This window comes from Patella vulgata, chromosome 8 (genome assembly GCF_932274485.2).
Source record: "Patella vulgata chromosome 8, xgPatVulg1.2, whole genome shotgun sequence".
In the NCBI taxonomy this organism is placed as follows: domain Eukaryota; kingdom Metazoa; phylum Mollusca; class Gastropoda; family Patellidae; genus Patella; species Patella vulgata.
In genome coordinates, this window is record NC_065886.2 from 33,658,659 (window position 1) to 33,679,588 (window position 20,930).

General features: G+C 35.9%; 3 protein-coding genes across 4 annotated transcripts in view; 2 read left to right on the plus strand and 1 right to left on the minus strand.

Moving 5' to 3' along the window:
* LOC126829452 (GRB2-associated-binding protein 2) overlaps nt 1–1,003 on the minus strand; it is a 49,516-nt gene extending 48,513 nt beyond the window's left edge. The window contains exon 1 of the mRNA XM_050559357.2: nt 682–1,003. Within this exon, the coding sequence (XP_050415314.1) occupies nt 682–837 (156 nt within the window). The 5' untranslated portion in view covers nt 838–1,003. The remainder of the gene's footprint in view (nt 1–681) is intronic.
* A 472-nt stretch (nt 1,004–1,475) lies between these two features.
* On the plus strand, nt 1,476–17,216 carry LOC126830902 (calpain-15). 2 transcript variants are annotated; one of them, XM_050561401.2, is made up of 13 exons: nt 1,476–1,554; nt 3,358–4,842; nt 7,444–7,652; nt 8,829–9,012; nt 9,803–9,947; nt 10,221–10,293; nt 10,550–10,675; nt 11,328–11,489; nt 12,390–12,551; nt 13,279–13,466; nt 13,724–13,887; nt 14,582–14,760; nt 16,027–17,216. In XM_050561401.2, the coding sequence occupies exons 2-13, from the start codon at nt 3,631–3,633 to the stop codon at nt 16,205–16,207; spliced, it is 2,985 nt and encodes a 994-aa protein (XP_050417358.2). In that variant the 5' UTR covers nt 1,476–1,554; nt 3,358–3,630; the 3' UTR covers nt 16,208–17,216. The 2 variants fall into 2 exon arrangements, with proteins under 2 accessions (XP_050417358.2, XP_050417357.2); XM_050561400.2 differs by having other exon boundaries at nt 1,521–1,618.
* A 159-nt stretch (nt 17,217–17,375) lies between these two features.
* Nucleotides 17,376–20,930, plus strand: part of LOC126830906 (probable cysteine--tRNA ligase, mitochondrial) — a 28,315-nt gene continuing 24,760 nt past the window's right edge. Inside the window, exon 1 of the mRNA XM_056102733.1 lies at nt 17,376–20,923. Within this exon, the coding sequence (XP_055958708.1) occupies nt 20,889–20,923 (35 nt within the window). The 5' untranslated portion in view covers nt 17,376–20,888. The remainder of the gene's footprint in view (nt 20,924–20,930) is intronic.

A 20,930-nucleotide genomic window follows, 5' to 3' on the forward strand; every position in this document is an offset into this window, starting at 1 on the left:
CATTTCAATAATATGCATGCACGTATCAGACTCAGTCTGTTCCAATGAATATATTTCTGATTTCGACTGGAACCAGGAATTATTTTTATCCATGTGTTAAAAATAAAATTACCTAAACAGAAATAATATATGTATAAGGAGCTTTTATTAAAAAAAATAACTGATCCGTTCCAATGATTATAGTTCTGATCTCAACTCGGGTCAAAACTTTTTATCCATGTGTTAAAAATAAAATTGAATGGACAGAAACATAAGGAACTTTTATAAAAAAAAAAACAACCAAAAAAACTGATTGGTGCCAATGATTTTTCTGATCTGACTGGGGTCAGAACTTCTATTTGCTTCTAAGCTTTTGAAGCAAACAAACAAGTGTCTGTCAATTCATCTTTTTCACATGCTGTTTTTGTCTGACAGATGCCCAGAGATAAAAACAAGGTCATGTTGCTATTTTTATAAAACACAGAAACTCATTCACAAAAATCTCACACACGATATGACTTTGACATTTTCAAAATCATGCAAATAAATAAAATAATTTATCGCTTCCTGCACTTCTGATGTTCTTGTGTAAAATTGCTGAATACAAATCCTATGAAAATGGGAATAGCTTTACAGAAAATTAATTTTGACAGGCGAATTGTCTACAAACAACTAGTCTAAAAATCTAAATTTTCTACTTACCACCCGAAACAGTTTCCAAGGCCCCAACAGCTTTCGTTCTGGCGGGGATTTTGTCATCCATCCAGAATGAACCACTTCGTGCTCTAGTTTATTCATTGAGCCTCCTTGGTGAAATAATCCCAGATATTTATTCAGAAATTTAGACTTGGATCCCATGAAAACGCCGTGATTTTTCTACCAAAACACACCATTTTGCCCTACGATGTCTCGTAAAGGAAGTCGAACACTTCATAGAGTCATAAGAAATGCAATCGGCAGTCTCCGGCAATTGATAATTTCAAAACCTAAAGTCTAAAGATAATTTTTCAATATTTTCTATTTGATAATTTCTAAATGAAGAACTAAATATTTAAATTTACTATAACAGATTTTTTTTTCCTTTGAATATAACAAATGTATTTTTTTTAAAAATATATTTTAGTCAATCAAGAAAATGGATTTACATAAATCTTGAAAATAAATGTTGACTAGGTAACTTGATCATAAAAGAATGTCTGAAACGAAGGATAATTTTTTTAAGACTGTTGGATAAATTAATTAAATAGCCGTTGTTTTTAATTCCTGGCACTAAGCCCTGTTTAATTTTTAAGCCAATTCAGGATAGAGTGGCCGTTTGTATGAAAAATGACAAACTGGAAATGACATCACATGTAAAGTGAAAGCGGATTGGTGTGTATGTTGACATATAGCCAATGGAAGGCGTTATTAGAGTGTGTAATTTAACTATTTATAGAATATTGGGAAGCGGCGTGTATCTACATCATAATGACATTATTTATGACATAAAAATGGGTCGTAGTTAGGCCCCTAGCCTTACGTATGTTGTAGTTTAGTCACAAGGGGTGAAGTTAACAATTTGACATCCTGTATCGGGTAAATTTAAAATAAAAACCAGCTACCTTAGTAATATATGATAGAAAAGATTCATTCGCAGAAGGTTGATAATTTATATTTAATTTATAATTCATGTAGTACACGGTAGCCCTCGTACGATTGGGAGGAGGGAGGTAGGTGGCTGGATGGGGCAGTAGTGGCAAAGATGTTGTGGTATTCAGGCACTGTCAGTTGTATATTATATAACTTGGGTTTTATGTAAGAAAAGACACAATTCTTCCAAGCAGAGTTCGGTTTAACCAGATTAATTGAATTGGTAGAATTGGAAGAAACTTGAAATACACTGAAAACATTGAAAGTTGTATTACTCTGTTACATAACAGTACCTTTTAATACAATGTTTACTATGAACTATAGGTCATATTGCACAGTAGAATACAGGTACCTATATTGAAATATTGTGCTATTGTACTTTGTTACATAATTAATAGTGCATTTATGATCATATTGCACAGAATCCTGGTGGATATTGTAACATTGGGCTAATCTGTTACATATATGGTGTGGTTTATGTATATATATTTACTATGAACTATAGATCAGATACATGTATTGCACAGCAGAATCTTCCTTTATGTTGGTTAGCCTGTTAAAAGGTCTGTGACATTATCTTGATTTTAGAATTGTTTACTAACATTTCATGTTATCCTGTTCTGAATAGCACAAAAATTATAGACGTGATGGCCTAGTAAGTAACCAGGAAGTTCAGGGGCTTCTGCATAAAAATGAGCAGGGGAATGTAGGTATGGGGTTTTCTCTCTGATTTCCTTCCATCTGACCATTTCTCAAGGAAATTTACTCTTTTAAATGTATAGGCTCTCTCCTAGTCCACATGAGCAGAAGGGGGTGGGAGGTGGGGGACTGAACCCCACTCCACCCAGGTCACTCGTCTGAGGTTAGATTACAGGGTTGGCCAAGAAAGTTCCCCAGGATTTTATTGCTTAGTATGCGTCTTGTCAATGGTCCAGCATGGATGGTGTGAAAACCGATGTCGTGTTTACACTTTGGTGAGCAACAAACCAACAAAACCTTGCAGTTAGAATTCAATGAAGTAGATGGAAAACATATGCCACAATCCGGGCAAAATTTGTCTCATAGCACAAGGTATGGCTTATGCCATCTTTGTTAGCCCAGTCGGTTAATCTGTTGTTTTTTTATGTCATTGTCACTGCCTCGTTTCTTGATGGCTACAGTACAAATCAATCTGCCATTATTAGTAAAATAAACACCTCATTTCCAAAATGTGAAAATTTTAATTTAAAATAGATAAATCAAGACTTTGTTTATTGTTAACAGAACACAATTTTTATGGGAAACAATCACTGGTTTTATTCTAATAGCACGACGTTTCGACAAGTATCCTCTTATCGTATCAAGCACAATCACTAAATGCCACTTAAAGATTTTGTTTATTGTTGTACATGTAGTTAGGGTACTGAACAATCTAGACTATCTACGCTGCAAACATCAAACACTCATAACTTTGCTTAGAATAAAGTAATTGGACTGAAATTTTCAATATTTTTTTTTTTCATTATCTATTTTTGAACTATTATAGCGAGAACTCTCAGCTCTCTATCTAAATCTTATATAATGCATCTTTAGTTCTCTGAAATACAGCATCAGTAGAAAGGATTGCCTACCCTAAACCAATCAGCATACCGGTACATGTAATACATGTACATGTACATACACACTGTACATGTAAATCAAGCCTAAGATAAAAACTCAAATTACAAATTCCATCATAAATTTTTAATTCTATTTTTATTTTATTTTCAGGAAGTAAACATGAAAGACAAAAGTTAATGTCTGCCTCCATGTCTGTGGAATAGAAAAGATTCAACTCAGTTCTTCAGCAACCATGAGGATTGGAGAACAGTTGATATGAACGCAACAAAAAATCAAAAATATCAAGAGTGATGCAGATTGAATATTGATCAGATATTATAATAAGAAGATATGTTCCATGTGCTCCCAAGAAAAATAGCCCACATGTCTTGAATATTTCTTTCAAGCTTTCTCCGAAATAAGGAATATTGACAAGATATAGGCATGGCAGCCATTGTCGTGTGGAATTGTAAAATGTGTACTTTCGAGAACGCGAAAAAGGACGATAAGTGCGAAATATGTGAATTTCCCCGTAAAGATAAGTTTTCCAAAGAGTCTGAAGTATTAAAGAGTGACAGGTTATCTAGTGTGGGTAGCCAGAATCTCGAAGGTATGCAGAAAAATGGACATGCAGACGGCAGTCCCAGTATGATTGTCAGTGATTCGGCAACAGAAGTAGAAAAAACGCGTACAGAATGGACGTGTAAACGATGTACATTATTAAATTCCGCTGAAAAAAAGAGATGCAGTGTTTGCGAATCTCCGCGAGTTGTGAAAATACCCACAATTCCAGACAATGTAGATATCAGCCATATTAAACCTGATATTAAACCACAGACGGCCGTGCCCAATAAAGCACGAACCATCATCCCTGATGTACCCATCAGTCAGGTTATTCGACCAAAAGATTTTAAGAAAGCGACCCCTACAAAAAGACCAGAATTGGCAATGGAACGAAAACCATCTACAAGTAGAGATGAAGAGGACATGGAATGGGCGTGTGAGAATTGTACGTACAGTTGTAATCCTTCCTGGGCCAAACAGTGCGATACATGCAGCTATTTCCGACCCGCTGTTCCTGGGCAGACACCAAAAAGTCCAATAGAGTTCAAAAACGACAGTGTTAAGTTCTCCAAAACCGCTTCTCAAAACGATAGTCAGTCATCAACGGAATCATGGGCATGTAGTCAATGTACGTTTAGAAACGATAGTGATTTCGAGATGTGTCTGATGTGTGGTTTCGGTAAGAACCAGTCCGAGAACATTGCTTGTGGAAGCGAATGGGTCTGTCCACGCTGTACGTTACATAACAAACAAACACGAACTAAATGCTCAGCTTGCGGCTGTAAAACGGGTGCCATGGAGACATCAGGTATTACGCCATCCGGTGGTGGCGAACAACCGGCATCCATTTCTTCCATCACACAAGAAGTTGGAAAGCAGAGTATGTGGTCATCTGATGAAGACAGTATTGATAAGTCTATAACGTCTGCTACTGGTACGCTAAATACTCGTAACAGAACCAAGAGAAAAATCGTGAAGGATTTACCGGGGACATTATCGAGGCAGGAGAGTTCTCTAATGGATGATTTACTGTTAATTGAAGTTGAAGAAGCTTTGGAAAGACTTCAGTGTATCCGACTCTTCTGTAAACAGGTGGGTGGTTTACTTTCTTTTAACAAGTGGGTGGTTCACTTAAGGCAAACAGGTGGTTGGTTCATTTACTGTAAACAGGTGGTTGGTTCAACCAGGGTTCATTTCTTGTAAACAGGGGGCTGGTTCACTACTCTAGAAACACTCTAAACCCGCGGACGCCTTTACAGAACGCTAAAATGAAACAGATTTTGAACGCGTCCAACAGGATGAGTATTCAGATTTATACGTCTGACATTCAGCACAGAACACATAATGTTCTTAACAAAGTAATACTAAACGTTCAAATTCGAACTGATGTATACGTCTGCCGTTCAGCACAGAACACATAATGTTCTTAACAAAGTAATACTAAACGTTCAGATCCGAAAACTGGACGCGTTCCGTAATGAACGCAAAAATGAAACAGATTTTGAACACTTGAACGCGTTCATTTGCTGTTTGCTAACAGATTCATTGTACTGGATTAACTGTATATATATAAAGCCACAATGAGCGAAAATATTGTACAGAAAATGAATTTTGTCAGTGCATCAAGAATTAAACTTACATCAATTACTTGCACAATGGATTCTTTTTTCATCGCACCGTTTTGAGTTTCGATCTCAATAAAGTTGATGACAAAAAGGCCCGTCATTCACCTTACACCTGAAAAATGTGATTCGAAATTTAAATGTAAATACTTTTTAAAAAATGAAAAAAAAGTTTCATTGAATCAGTACATTGAACTAAAAGCTGTAAACGAAATTTTCTGCAGGCATAGTATCACTGATGTACAGAAATACTTTACCAGTTTTATTTAGCAGAAGCTTAAAGTGCACCGTATTCGGAAATTGTGTTGGTTTTTTTTCATCTACTCCTTATAAAATTCTTCGATGTTAATCTTCTTCATGGGCGGTGATGGAACATGCTAGACCTAATACTGTAATAGTAGACCCCTACCGCTATAAAAATGACCAAATGCATCAATACTAAATACTCATTACTGATAACTGTAAATAACGCGTGTGTGTGTTTGTTGAGGGGAGGAATGGGGGTAAAAATAAAAAGCTGAAACAACAAACAGTTTTTGTTCTTCTTCTGAACACGAGGTGTTCTTCTTCTGAACACGTGGTGTTCGAAACAGAACTCACGTGACGTATAACTAGAAGGGAGATAACTATGTGTCCAACCTTATACGTTATAGTCTACAGTCAGCTTCCCCGTTTCTTTAAGGATATTTTAAAATTAGACCCACCTGTTCTAACACTCTTAAAAATGTCCGCGTTCCTCTATTCATAACAATAATATACATAACTAAAGAAATTTGCCTTCAGTTACAGACGTCTTACTCTTTGAGACGCCACGGCCCAAGAGAGCGGTAACGGTTGACATGATTAACAGTAAATCAAAATACTCAAGGAGGAAAATAAAACTAAATTTTCTATTGCAAAACTTACCGTTAACAAAGTGTCTATGCTGAAATTCATCATTGTACACTGATTAGTGATTCAGAGCTGGATTTAATGTCTTACATCAAAATACGTACAATGGCGTCCTAGGTCGTCTTTGAAAGTGTGCACGTGACTCTTAACGCATGCTCATAAGGGCATGTTTGTGTGAACGGTGTGGATGTTTGTCTTAACGCCAGGCGTTGGGGCAAACAAGTACAACGTTAACACAAACATGACCTTTAAAAGCGTGTTCGCAACTCTCATTCGAAAGGTTTTAATGGTATTGCTTCGAAGGAGATTCTGTTGATAGGCTACCCCAATGGATATATATTAACGTCATTGGGCTGCCTTTTGTAAAAAAAAAAGAAAAAAATAATCCTTTATTTAAAAAACAAATAAAACTATATCTGGTTTCTTAATCAAATATTAAAACTGCCTACTTGTACTTTTAAGTGCAAGTTGGCAGTTTTAATAATTTTCTATGAATAGCTTGTTCATAGAGAAAATTTGACGGTGAATGGATGACGCAAGGTGTCCATTCTTCAAAACATCTCAAACGACGTCATGTGTTCTGTTATTAATGTTTAAACCCAAATGTGTTCACAATCGAACAGTCTGTGTTTACTAAATCACAATGAACACTCGGCGTCATAATTCCAAATCATATAAAGGACGCTCTGTGTTCGCTTTTTAATGGCTGTGTTAAATAAAAAACATTATGTAGGCAGATTAAAACTTTGTGTGTTTACAATCTAACGCGCTCGGACGCGTCTTGCGTCCACTGGATTTAGAGTGAAGGTGTTTGATTCAAACATGGTTCATTTACTGTAAAAAAGGTGGCTTGTCCACTTACTGGAAAGAGGTGGCTGGTTCATTTACTGTAAACAGGTGGCTGGTTCACTTACTGTAAACAGGTGGTTGGTTCAAACAGGGTTCATTTACTGTAAACAGGTGGCTGATTCACTTACTGGAAACAGGTGGCTGGTTCACTTACTGTAAACAGGTGGCTGGTTCACTTACTGTAAACAGGTGGCTGGTTCACTTACATGTACTGTGAACAGGTGGGGGTACATGTACAAACATGGTTCACCTTCTATAAACAGGTGGGGAGGGGGTACAATGGCTACTAGTATAAAAGATTGTTACAAAATTATTTTTTTCCGTTTTTCAGAATAAAGAAGAATTTGTTGACGATTCTTTTCCACCCTCTTCGAAATCTTTGTACCTGGATAATAATTCACGTTTCGCAGCTCGGAACTTCCAGTGGCTGCGACCACACCAGATCTCTGCGTATACACGAGATGAATCAAAGTTAAAATGGGTGATTTATCGAACCCCAATGCCAGAAGATATTTCTCAGGGAGTTCTGGGAAATTGTTGGTGAGTTGAGGACAAAATAATTTCTTTAATATCAGACAGTGAAATGGAATATGATTTATCCTGTCATCCAAGTTTGAAAGGAGTAATTTTGAAATTACTATAATGCGGTAAAATATTAAAAAAGAGCATCTTTCTCATGCAAAACCAATTATTGCAGAAAAGTAGGACATTAAACCATTTTCGATCTTCGTTAGCCTGTTTGGTTCAGAAAAGTAGCATGTTAAAAACCCAATTACATTTCATTTTCATTTGTCTTACCAAAAAGAATATCATTACAAAAATTAACCTAGTCATTTGATGATCTACATTCTGTGTAATTTGTGTACACTTCTCATTGAATAAGAGGCGTCTCAGTGGCTCAGTGCTAACTAGGTCTCCGGTTTGCTCTGGGTATTGGCCAAATTTTCAGCCGTGGTGCAGGATGGGGGGGGGGGCGCCTGACAAGGATCAGTGTATAGTTGTTTGGATCGTACGAAAAATCAAAGTCCGATGTACACATTGGTGTGCATGTAAAAGAACCCTTGACAGTTGGAATTAAAAATAAGAGTAGGCTGTAGTTACTTTTGCAATTTTGAAGGTAAATTTTTAAAGTTTCAAAGTTAAATTATTACATGTGGACAATGGTTTGAGGGTTTGTTTTAAACTATTAATAGAACTCAGACCGTACGAAACAGCCCTAACTATCCCTCCTTCGACTGGAAAACTATTTACATGTCTGGGCAGTTTGAGGCTGTCTAATGAACATCACTTTCAGATTGTGTTAGAATGTCCAGGAATGTATCAATAAAAATCCATTTTGACATCATTTCGAAGCATATTCTCTCAATGTTATTAGTTACAATTGCCTCTTACAGATTTTAAGATCCTAAGTTGTGGCTTCAGATTAAACTATTATACAAGTTAATTAATGAGATATTTTTTTATTTCAACAGATTTCTAAGTTGGATATTAAACTTTCACAATATTGTAGTTTGCAAGGGATTCCTATATCGTTAAATGATGAACCAAGCCTTTAATGAATGGGATAATTTTTATTTCTACAGGTTTTTAAGTTCATTGGCTGTTTTGACTGAGAGACACCGGAGCTAGTGGAAAGAATTATTGTAAGACCTCAGCTGTGGCTTCAGATTAAACTATTATACCAGTTAATGAATGGGTGAATTTTATATTCTGCAGGTTTTTAAGTTCATTGGCTGTTTTGGCCGAGAGACCAGAGCTAGTGGAAAGAATTATTTTAACGAAAGAATATTCGGTTGAAGGCGGGTATCAGGTGCGTCTATGTAAGGATGGAATGTGGAAGGTTGTGTTAATTGATGATTATCTCCCCTGTGATGAAAATGGCATGCTGGTATTTTCTCAGGTAACCACCATTAATTGTTTTCACACAAAAAGCCACAGATTGTCATTTTACCTTTTTGAGACATCTAGGTTTCTATAGCTTAATCTCAGGAGTGTGTCGTTGGGGGGGGGGGGGAGTAAAATACAGATCTAAATTTCATTTGTTTTTTATACTGTCGATGTCCTCCACTACATAAAGATCTGACTGGTTGTACAAGCGTCATTTGACCCTATGACATCAGATATTTGCAAATACAACTTCTGCTTTGTCTTCGCTACGATTGTCTACCCACAGTTCTGTGCACCACACGCCAAGAACTAGCCACAATAGTCACAAACACTGGCTAATCCCTCACATTACCCAGAACATTTGTTATATACATGTAACAACTCTTCCAGAGTCTAGTGTAGTGAAGGCAAGTAAAACAAAATTTTAAATTATAAAAAACGAAATGAAAAGGATCCGTGTTTTAATCAGATTGCCTCAAATAGCAATTTAGAATCCCTCAGGTGTTGATCATAGACTTTAAGAAAAAAGAAAGAATGAAGGGAATTGAACATCATTTGTACATGTAGTTCTGTCTAACACTAATTTACTTGCTTTTTATTTTTGGAAGGGAGTCATGGTGGCTCAGTGAGTAAGACACTGGCACTCTAACTGGGAGGTCTTGGGTCCACTCCAAGTGTTGTCTGAGAAAATTCCTCAGAATTTTCTAGCAAGGTTTTCCCCTTGTCATTTGTGCCGTGTCTAGTCGTTCTGATATGATGAAAACAGGTACCATTTCATTTCATTACTTTACATTTTAATTTAGGCCAAGAGAAGACAACTGTGGGTACCATTGATAGAGAAGGCCATGGCTAAATTACACGGTAGTTATGAGGCATTGGTTGCTGGGAAATGTATCGAAGGTTTAGCTACGTTAACTGGAGCTCCGTGTGAGAGTATTCCACTACAAGGTAATCTACATTAAAACTTCTTATAACATTTCTACACACTTATCTTCAAATTCCAACTGTAAAAGGGATCTTTAACTATTTTTATGTTAGTCCCGAAATGACCTAGTTTGTTTGGAATGAAAGTTAAACCCTATTTCTCTCTCCAAGTGGGACTGGGTAATGAGATAAACATAAATTAATGTAATTTGGGAATAAAGTTGTTGTTTTTTTTTCTCAAAAACTCATCTTTTCTACCCATTTGTAATCAATTTTAATTCTTCTTTTTTTTTGTAGGAAATGAACAGAAAAAAAGAAAAGTAGAACCTGATTTAATCTGGGCAAAGTTACGGAGTTGTCGAGATCTAAAGTATGTATTGTAATTTTTTCGACATGGTTTCCCCTTGTCGGTAATGCCTACATGTAGTTGTTCGGATGGAACAAAAAACGAGGTCCCATGTACACATTGGCGTGAACATAAAAGAACTCTTGACAGTTGGAATTCATTTGCTGTCCTGGTAAAATTTACCCTCATAGCACACTGTATGAAGCCCAGTCGGAGCAGAACAGAAGGATGTTAAACCCCATTTCATTTTGTTTTAAAGATCCAGATTTGTTTTTTTTAGATTTTTAATGGGAGCATCATGTGGTGGTGGTAATATGAAGGCAGACACAAAACATTTTGAAGAAGTAGGATTACGATCCCGTCACGCCTACTCTATATTGGACGTACAAGATGTTGAAGGAAACAAGTGAGTTGTCATTTACGTTTACATTTTTATGTGAGTTACAAATTAATATTTCTAAATCAACTCATAGAAGATTTATGGTTCAAAATTCTTGAATATACAAAAGCATGTTACAGCCTTCCTACAAAAATCATCCTGAACTGGTTCTCACGACATAAGAGACTGCATGAATCTCAGGAAGCATCAGAAACTGCCTCACTAACCAGGAGGTACGATGTTCGCCTTGATTTTCTAACATGGTTTCCTCTTTCATGTAGGTGGGTCGTTTTCTAGTGGTTTAACAAGTGCGCATGGAATCATAAGGTCTGTCATTGAGTCAAGTGACATGGTTTTGATTCCCTGCTTTCCGGGTCCTCCAGTTCCTCCCACCGCTAAAGACCCCTACGCGCTAGCAAATTATTGAAATAAAATTGACCTAGTTTGTGTCAAGTGGACGTTAAATCCCATTTCTCACCCCCGCTTTCAAGTATGACTCTCACGTTGTGTCATATTGCTATATAAGCATTTGATCGAGATTGTAGCTCAGGATTTTACAGCTTAGTTTCCTTGTGTCAGTGGTGAAGGATGGTTGGCCTGGCAAGTAAAAATGTCTAATCCTTCGGATGGGACAAAAATATGTAATCAATAATATTTTCTACAATTAATTTTGATTTAGATTGGTGCGATTACGGAATCCATGGGGAAGATTTTCATGGAAAGGTGATTGGTCTGATCAGTCAGATAAATGGCAGTTTGTTAGTCAGACGGTTCGAGATAATTTAATGGTACACGGAGAAATGGATGGAGTTTTCTGGATGTCCTTGTCTGATTTACTCATGTAAGTTATAATAACGGTAAAATTTATATCATTCCATCCTCATAGATTTCTTCTATAAATTCTAACCCGGCTGGATGATTTACTCAATACTACCCAATACTAACTAAATACTACCAAATACTATCTCATCTGGATGGTTGGGTGACCAAATGGTTAAAGCATTCGCATTGCAATCATGAGATTTGTCATTGAGTCAAGTGGCTAGTTTTGATTCCCCGCTTGTAGGTGACAAGGAGTAGGGTCGCCTGTCCGGATTTCTCCCACTGCTAAAGCCCAATACGCGCAAGCGAATTAATGAAATAAAATTTAAGTATATGTTAGTCCCGAAATGACATAGCTTGCATCAAGTGGACATTGACCCCAGTTCCTTGAAAAAATGTTTTGTATGTTGAAATGAAATGGGGTTTAAGGTCCTACTGTTCTACACCGACTGGGCTAATGAAGACGTTTTTTTGTTCCTTGAGTTTTGTAGCTCATTTTCAAAACTGCCTGAACCTGTTTCCTAGACAACCGCATACAACCTGACTCTCAGAATTCCTGGTACTATATACAGTCATTAAATAGTTCTCAGCTACTGGGGGAGAGAGAGAGAGAAATAGGGTTTAACGTCCACTTGATACAAACTAGGTCATTTCACGAATAACATTGTTCAATTTTATTTCAATAATTGACTTGCAGGTAGGGATCTTTAGCGGTGGGAGGAACTGGAGGACCCAGAGAAAAACTGCAAGGTTAGACAGGCGGCCTTACTCCTTGTCACGTATGAAAACCCCACCTCTTGAGTCAGTCACTGACCTTACGATCTAACACGCACGTGTTAAATTATTCGGCCACCCAACCTCCCTCTCAGCTAAAGGGTTAAAGAACGAGATAAGAAACATTATTCATTTTTATTTCCAGATATTTTGACAGTATTGATGTTTGTAAAATCCGTCCTGATTGGAGAGAGACTCGAATACAGGGTGTGTTCCCGAGAAATGCCATGGAACCAATGAAATTAGTTAAATTAACGGTATTTAATACGACAGAGTTAGAGCTGGGATTGTTTCAGGAAGGGATAAGGTAAATAATGCTGGACGGAAGTGAAATAAAATGGGGTTTAACATCCTATTTTTTTGCACCAACCGAGTCAATGAAGACGGGCATTATGCCATGTAGTTTGTGAGATTTTGTCATGATGTGCATGTACACGACAGAGGTAAGAACAAGTCGCGGGACCCTAATTTGAGTCCCATGTCGCGGGACCTTGAGTCCGTGTCAAGTCCTAAGTTGCTGACTTTAGTACTGAGTCGAGTCCCAAGTCTTAACAAAGCCTGAGTCCAGTTCAGTTCGCCAGTTTATGGTGAATAAGGTAAGTTAGAGTCATGCCCCCTCACCGCAACTCGATTCCTGAGCTCTTTCAAGTCACAAGTCATCACAACTCTGTAGTCGAGTCTCGAGTCGCAATAAATATTTCAAGTTGAGTCGTAAGTCAGACTCGAGTCCCAGTCACTGGACTTGAGTTCCCGCCTTTGATACACAGGTCCTCTGTTCTTTAGGTGATCGTTAATCTCTTGTGAATTTTGAATCTCTAAAAAGAATATCTGTCCATAAATGGTTCAATTCCGTTCAGTATTTACAAAAATATGATTAGTCTGCATATATGTTGCCTGGAAACCTATCTTAAACTTCTATTAAAAGCAAATTAAAAGTTGATCATGCAGATTAACATGGCTTTTGATATAGAACTCTGATTTTGCATTCCATTTTATTTTTGTAAAATTTGAAAAATCTTTTTTTGTATTTTTAGAGGGAATGACAGTATAACTTTAGATCTATGTATCGTGGTTGTACGTGAGGTGAACAACACGACAACGGCAGCAGGCAAGCTAATTGGCTGTAGTCCAAGACAGTTGCGTAGTTTTATAGGGTGTAATATGATGATTGAAGAAGGCCAATATCTAGTTTTATGTTTAGCATTTAATCACTTCTCAACAGGTTAGTAACAATCTTTTTCATTGGTAGGTAACAAACTTATTTATTTATTATTCGAATCAGTTAATAACAACCATTTTCATTGGTTCAACAAGTTTGTAACAAACTTATTCATTAGTCGAAACGGTTAATAACAGCCCTTTGCACTTGTCTAACTGGTTAGTATCAACCCTTTTCATTGGTATTAACCGTCTTTATCAAACATTGTATTGATTATTTTGTGTATTATTGATTATTTTGTATATTATTGATTATTTTAGGGACTGTAAAACCTAAAGGACCTCTACATCAATATGTCCTATCTATACATAGTTCTAAACCTGTTATGGTGGACGAGATAACCACCTATAGAAATCGTCAATACGAACATATTCTACCAGATGCTTGTATACAGTTAGCACTAGCTAGAGGGAACACAGAGGAGGTGAGAGACATATTTACAAATATTCTTAATTTCCAGCTCAGTGAGAAGGTGATGACTTACTAATTAGGTTTGATCCCGATGTTGGGTGAGAAAGTTGCTTAAGATTTTCCAGTGTGCAGCAAGGAAAAAATGTCTAGTTGTTTGGATGAGACGGAAAACTGAGGTCCATCCATGTACTCTTCATTGAAATTGGATGATTAGTAGGCAGAAGCGAAACTGCCTGGGTAAAATTCCCCCTCCTATCACACTGCATGGCAGTATGCCCAACTTTATTAGCCTGGTTGGAGCAGAACCCTGTTTAATTTCATTTCACGGATTTCCAACATTGACAACACGTTTTACATTTTGATCACATTTAAATAAAATCTGTCTTTTTGAACAAGTCTACTTCCTTCCTGTCATCACATAGTCAATACACATCGGCCAGATGTTCTCTGTTTAGAGATAGCAGTAATTTTTCGTTATATTAAAGATTCACCCTCAATAAAAGAGTCTGACAAACTGCGTTGCTGGTACGATATTTAGAGCCACGAGCAAGCCTGGACATCAGACACCTGTCACAGGCTTTGTTCTGTACAAAGATTATCACACAACATAGTGTGGAATATTTCATATATTATTATATTTAACATATTATTAGAGAATCGCCCGGGTATAAAAGCTTGACTAACATTTATTATATTGTTTATTATAGATTCGCCCTGGTATAACAGTTTATACTCTGATGAATGGCTGGGCGGGAGGAATATTTATGGTAGAAAATCGTCTGCCACAGAATTGTGTCAATGTCCTATGTGAGTGTACGAACAGCTCGAATGTTGTTTCAACTCGTGGAGAATTAATCACTAAAGACTGTGTTCCAGCTTTAAGCAGGTCAGTTCAAGAATTTTCTTTTTTGATTCCTCAGACAACTAACACCCAATCACACTACTCAAAATGATGATTCGTCACCCTGTGCCCAATCATAAATTGATAATTCCTCACCCAACACCCATTCACAAATTGATGATTCCTCATTCAACACCCAATCACACTACTTAAAGGAGCTAAATTGCTAATATTTGGGACCTAGAAATTGACAAAAATGGTTCGCAACGCATATAATAATGTAATATGAATGTATATAAACTGATTTACATTCAGTCGTTTCTGTTTTTACTGTAATTTCTAATCAGTTATGTTCGGCGAAATACGCCAGAAGTCTCATGTGAATGGCAGTCTTTAACGTCTGGTTTTTCCAGTCTACATCGATGATATTTATTGCGCATGCTCTCCAGATAAGAGTAAAGCGTCACCATTTGACATGACTTGTGGAATATGTCTAGCCCTGTTCTTTGAGTCCCTTGTTGCAAATGGCACTGAAACGCATTATGGTACACGATCCGTGTACCAATGGTAAAATGTTTATTTTGTCTTGAATATTGGATATCAGAAGCCCATCTTTTCCCTGTAAGATCACAAGACCAATGTTGATTTGAATTGACAAATAATTTGTGTTTTCAATGTCGAAGATTTTTGATGATATTGAGTTAGAGACTTAGCTACTTTAAAGTGAACTGTTTCAATGGCATTTAGTAATTGAACTGTATACTTTAAAGTGATGATTCCTCACCCTGTGCCCAATCACAAATTGATGATTCCTCACCCAACACCCAATCACAAATTGATGATTCCTCACCCAACACCCAATTGCAAAGAGCATTATAATGTTCATCAAGAAAATAAATGTATATTGTATATGACTCAGTGATTTTTTTTTCAAATTTTGTTGAAAATCCCCAACCAACCCCTGATGTAACTGTGCTGTTGAATCATTTCACAATTGGTCAACGCACTAATGCTTCAGAATTTTCCAGTCTGGTTTCCCCCTTTTCATTGTTGCATAATGGAGGGCCGGGCAAGGAAAAACCAAGGTCCATCCACCTATGTACCCAGTTGCATGTATGTTAAAGAGCCCTCAACAGTTGGAATAACACAGCAAAATGTTCGTCTTCTTTAGCCCAGTTGGTCCAGAAAAGTAGGACGTTAAATTTGATTTCATTTCAAAACGGTTCTGTTATTTCAGAACATTTCAAATAATGGCAACCTCTATCAACCCATCATGTTAGATTTAATTTTAATGTTGTTGTATTTTTACAGACAAATTTTAATGGTATTATCACATTTAGAGAGAACTCAACCATATCACTTATCACGACGAATTTTACATCGTATCTCTACGCCAGCTTACGGTCTCAGCGATTGGGGTCCGCCAGGTGCTACAAACATTCCTCCTTTGACACCTCCTGTAGCTCTGCTTCATTCATCCCGACCATTATAACATTATCAACTTCAGGGTCCAGATCTCGACCATTAAAACATTATCAACCCTAGGGTCCCCCAAAAAAACCCGAAAGGCCCAAGATAAAGAGGATCTCAACCATTATAACATTATCAACTCAAGGGTAAAAAAACAAAACCTTGAGGATCTCAAACGTTCATGGTCAGAAAAAAACTGAGTGATCCCGGCCATAAAAAAAAATTATGTCATTTCATTTCAACATTGGATTTTAAGAAAGTTCTTCTGACCCCAACCTTTACATATCACATTTTGAACACTGATCAAGATGGCTGCATATTCTACAGGAGAAAAGTCTACCACAGTGCTTAAGGAAGTCAGAAATTCCCACACACCAAATTAGAAACCACAAGGGTTGAGGTTATTGGTAGGTGAACCTAACCCTGACCAAGAATTTCCGCTACATGAAAAAGACCGCCAAAATCTGCTTGATCTCCTCCATAATGGACCATATCTTCCCAACAGACCAAAAAATAGGCAATATCATATTATACAGACAAGATGTCCAAGACTCATTTAATGGATGCCATCAAGATGCCCATGACCCTTTTTTAATGGACACCATCAAGATGTCCATCATATATTTAATGGATGCCATGACTCATTTAATGGATAGCCTCAAGATGTCCATCATATAACAGTAAACTAATGGACACCATTAAAATGTCCATCACATATTTAATGGACGCCATCAAGATGTCCATCGCATATTTAACAGGTGCCATGAAGATGCCCATAATAGACTCCATTAAGATACCCATGACTCATTTAATGGACACCATCAAGTTGTCCATCATGTATTAAATGAATGCAATCAAGATGTCTTTGAAGATTAACAAATTAATAAAAGTGTTGTGAACACAATTGATCAGATCTTCCCCTCAATCCACCGCACTGGCTACCACTGTTAAGCTTGAGAATTTCAATTTATTATATATTATATGTGATTTATTATATATTATATGTGATTTATTATATATTATATGTGATTTATTATGTGACATATATGTGATGTATTATATATCATATAATTGTGATTGACGGTGTCCATATTATGTATCACATGTGATTTATTATGTATCACATGTGATTTATTATGTATCATATGTGTTATAAGTGTTTTTTTTTTAGTATTTGCAAGTCTTAAAGACATGATGTACATGGAACATTGTATATAGTATTTGTTATTATCATCTGGTCACAGTATAAAACAGATTTTAACATGTGGACCTATAAATAACCCGGCTACCCATGGTATAGATTACAATTATTGCTCTGAGAAGAATGACTACCATAATTGTTGTTTCTTAGCTCTTTGACATTTTGACTGCCCAAAACCACCAGTAAAAAGGCTTATCCCAGTGGAAAAATTATATATGAGTGGGGTGCAGCAAAGGTTATTCGAGCTAGTTCAGTTTTCTCATCATGTCACCATTTAGTCTGTGGGTCGAGAGCTACCCGGTCTGCCCCTCTGTATGTAGTTATATTGTTGTTATTTGTTAAAAGGTGTTTTTTTTATGTCCACCCAGGGATTATTGTAATATTTTATCATCTACGATGTTACCTTGTATTATATTATTTGGGAGCTGCAGTGACTCAGTGAGTAAGGTCTTGACTCGCAAACCTGTAGGTTCAATCCCTGTGTTGGCCAAGAAATCTCCTTGTGAAGGACGGAGGGCCTAGCAAGGATAGTATCTAGTCGTTGATGTGGGACAAAAAAAACCAAGGTCCTGTTGACAGTTTGAATTTGAAATAAGACTAGCCTGTAGCGCTGCTGTCCGGGCAAAGTTTTCCTCAAAGAACACTGCATGGCATATGCCCGCCTTCAGTAGACCCAATGAAGCAAAAGAATAGGAAGTTTCTTGTGCTAATTGGGGACATATAGATAAAAATTTGGTTTCATGGTCTAAGTGGGGTGTTTGTGCCAAATACAGGGTTGTTATCAAGTTTGCCCATTCTACGTTTAGAAATTGTTTTTAACCACAATAAAGAAATAGGCAATTTTTGTAATTGTCTGAGATGCATTAAAATTGATTTTGGTGGACAGGGTTTCACTTTTCACTACACTACTGGTCAAATGGTTTAATTGTTTGAAATATGACTAAATGTGTGTTATGACCATTGAATTATGTTTTTATGTTTCTGAGATAAATATGGCCAAGTGTTTAATTGTTTGAAATATGACTAAATCTAACATCGTGTGTTATGACCATTGAATTATGTTTTTATATGTTTTTGCATGATATTAATGGTTACATCATTTATATGTTGCTGAGATGGTTCCATCATTTATATGTTTCTGAGAAGGTTCCATCATTTATATGTTTCCGAGATGGTTCCGTCATTTATGTTTCTAAGATGGTTCCATCATTTATATGTTTCTGAGATGGTTCCATCATTTATATGTTTCTGAGGTGGTTCTGTCATTTGTATGTTTTTGAGATGGTTCCGTCATTTATATGTTATAATTATTGTTCTGTGATCTTCGTGTGTTATAATCATGTTATATATCTGTGTTGGGTTCATGTGTTATATTCATGTGTTATAATCATGTCATGATTCAAGTCTTGTGTTGGATTCAAGCTGCTCATCGTCATTTACATTTTCCACGGTTAAATCCACAATAAGATGTAGCCTACATTTATCATTAATTCAGACAATATATAATATTTCATATTTAACATCAAATTGATAAAATGAACAAATGAATGGTAGATAATCTCCAGGCTTCAATCAGATAGCGAAAATTATAGGTGGTGCTGGCTTATTTTTACCATATGCTGTTTATATTCTTTAATTCATCATATTTTTGTAAATATGGAATGGAATTGAATAATTTTTGGACTGATATGTCTTTTAGAGATTTGACTTTCACAATATTATTATAATTATAAACTATAACACATGGAAAATGTCTCTAAAAGATTAATATTATAGTTAGCAAGGGATGTCTCATTCCCTCAAATATACATCAGGAATTATAAATATGTTTAACTACCTCTAAGGTATTGTTAGTTGTATTGTGTATTTCGATAAATTTTTATCGAGGTATCAGAAACTCTGGTTCCAGTTGATATTTGCAGGTAATGACTTACCTATATGACTTACCTGTAGGCAAATTGATATGACAAAATTTTGTTGTTTTATTTGTGAATAATAAATGTATTAATCAGAACAACTTTCTTCCCACATTTTTCACTTGTAAAAATCACTTAAAACATATTATGTATATAGAACACCAGGAAAATCAAAATGTATTATGTATATTTAACGCCAGGAAAATCACAATATTACTATCAAAACATTATGTATATTTAACACCAGGAAAATCACAATATTACTTTCAAAACAGAAATTGCATGGCAAAATTTGATGATGTAAAATTTACTTATGTTTTTCTCATTCTTTACTTTTTGCTGATGCAAATTCACTGTCATTTTTCATCTTTGCAATTTCCATTAATATATCAAAAAGTTGGCTCCATAATTAATAAACCACAAAGTAAAGATCACTTGATTACCAATGATAGATTGATTATTAATGATAGATTGATTATTAGAAAATAGAAACTGTAAATATATGACCTGTGATTTTTTTTACAATATGAACAAAAATGCAAACATGAAATGTTTTGATTTGACAAATAAGGCAAACTGAATTTGTTTTATAGTTTTAGCCCGTTTCAACATTTTTGTTCATATATCATAAACAATGAATTGCTACTTGCGACCCATTTTGCTATCATGAGTCACATTTTACCAACATAATGTGTCTTATTGTTTGGTTGTGGCAATGATTTTATTTGTGTCTTAAAAAAATATCCGAAATACATTTTACCAATTTGTAACCCTTTAGCACTTTGACACCCCGTCACATGCATAGCAATCGCGCCCACATGAACTTATAAGTGGTCCTGTCACATATCTCGGCAGTTGGAGACAATCTAATGAACAGCAGTTTCTGACTGTTTTGTTTTGTTAAAGGTTATACCAATATTTATTATATAACTTTTCTCTAATTTTCTTCAAGGAACTGGGGTAGTCAATAAATATTTACATGTACCCAGTTCTAAAGGGTTAAAATACAGATGTGACGTCATCCTTTGATGTTGGTGTCCCATCATTTTAAATAATTTGTTATACTAGTTGAAATTTTGAACCTGTGTGATGTATTTCATTGCAAAGCATGTGCGTCGTTGCAAAGCCTTTAATTCAAATAATAGTACAATCACTTTACAAATCCGACATTATCTATACAAGATGGTGTTCTCATAATGATTTCAATAACAGGAACATGCATGACTTTATAATCTGTATTTTAAGTTGTTTAAAGCCCCCCCCCCCCCCCCAACATTTAAACCAGGCTTAAAAATGTTTGACATCAGCTGATTAAAAACAGCACACAACACACAGTTTATATGATAAACAATTACTGGTGTATACACACAGCACTTTGCCAAGTGTTCTCTTATCCAGATAGATTGTGTTGTTTATTTTTATTGTGCTCAGTGGCAAAACGCCACTCAATGATTGTATCAGCTTATTACTTGGCAATATTTTTAAAATGTTAGGTTATATTTAGCCATGACATCATATGTAAATATATAATTCTGTTAGCACTATGTTTCAAAGGCAGCGATAAAAAGGTTGTGGTTTAGAAGTTTATGAAATGTAGAATGTGCCATATAAAAGTTTTAAGGTATTTG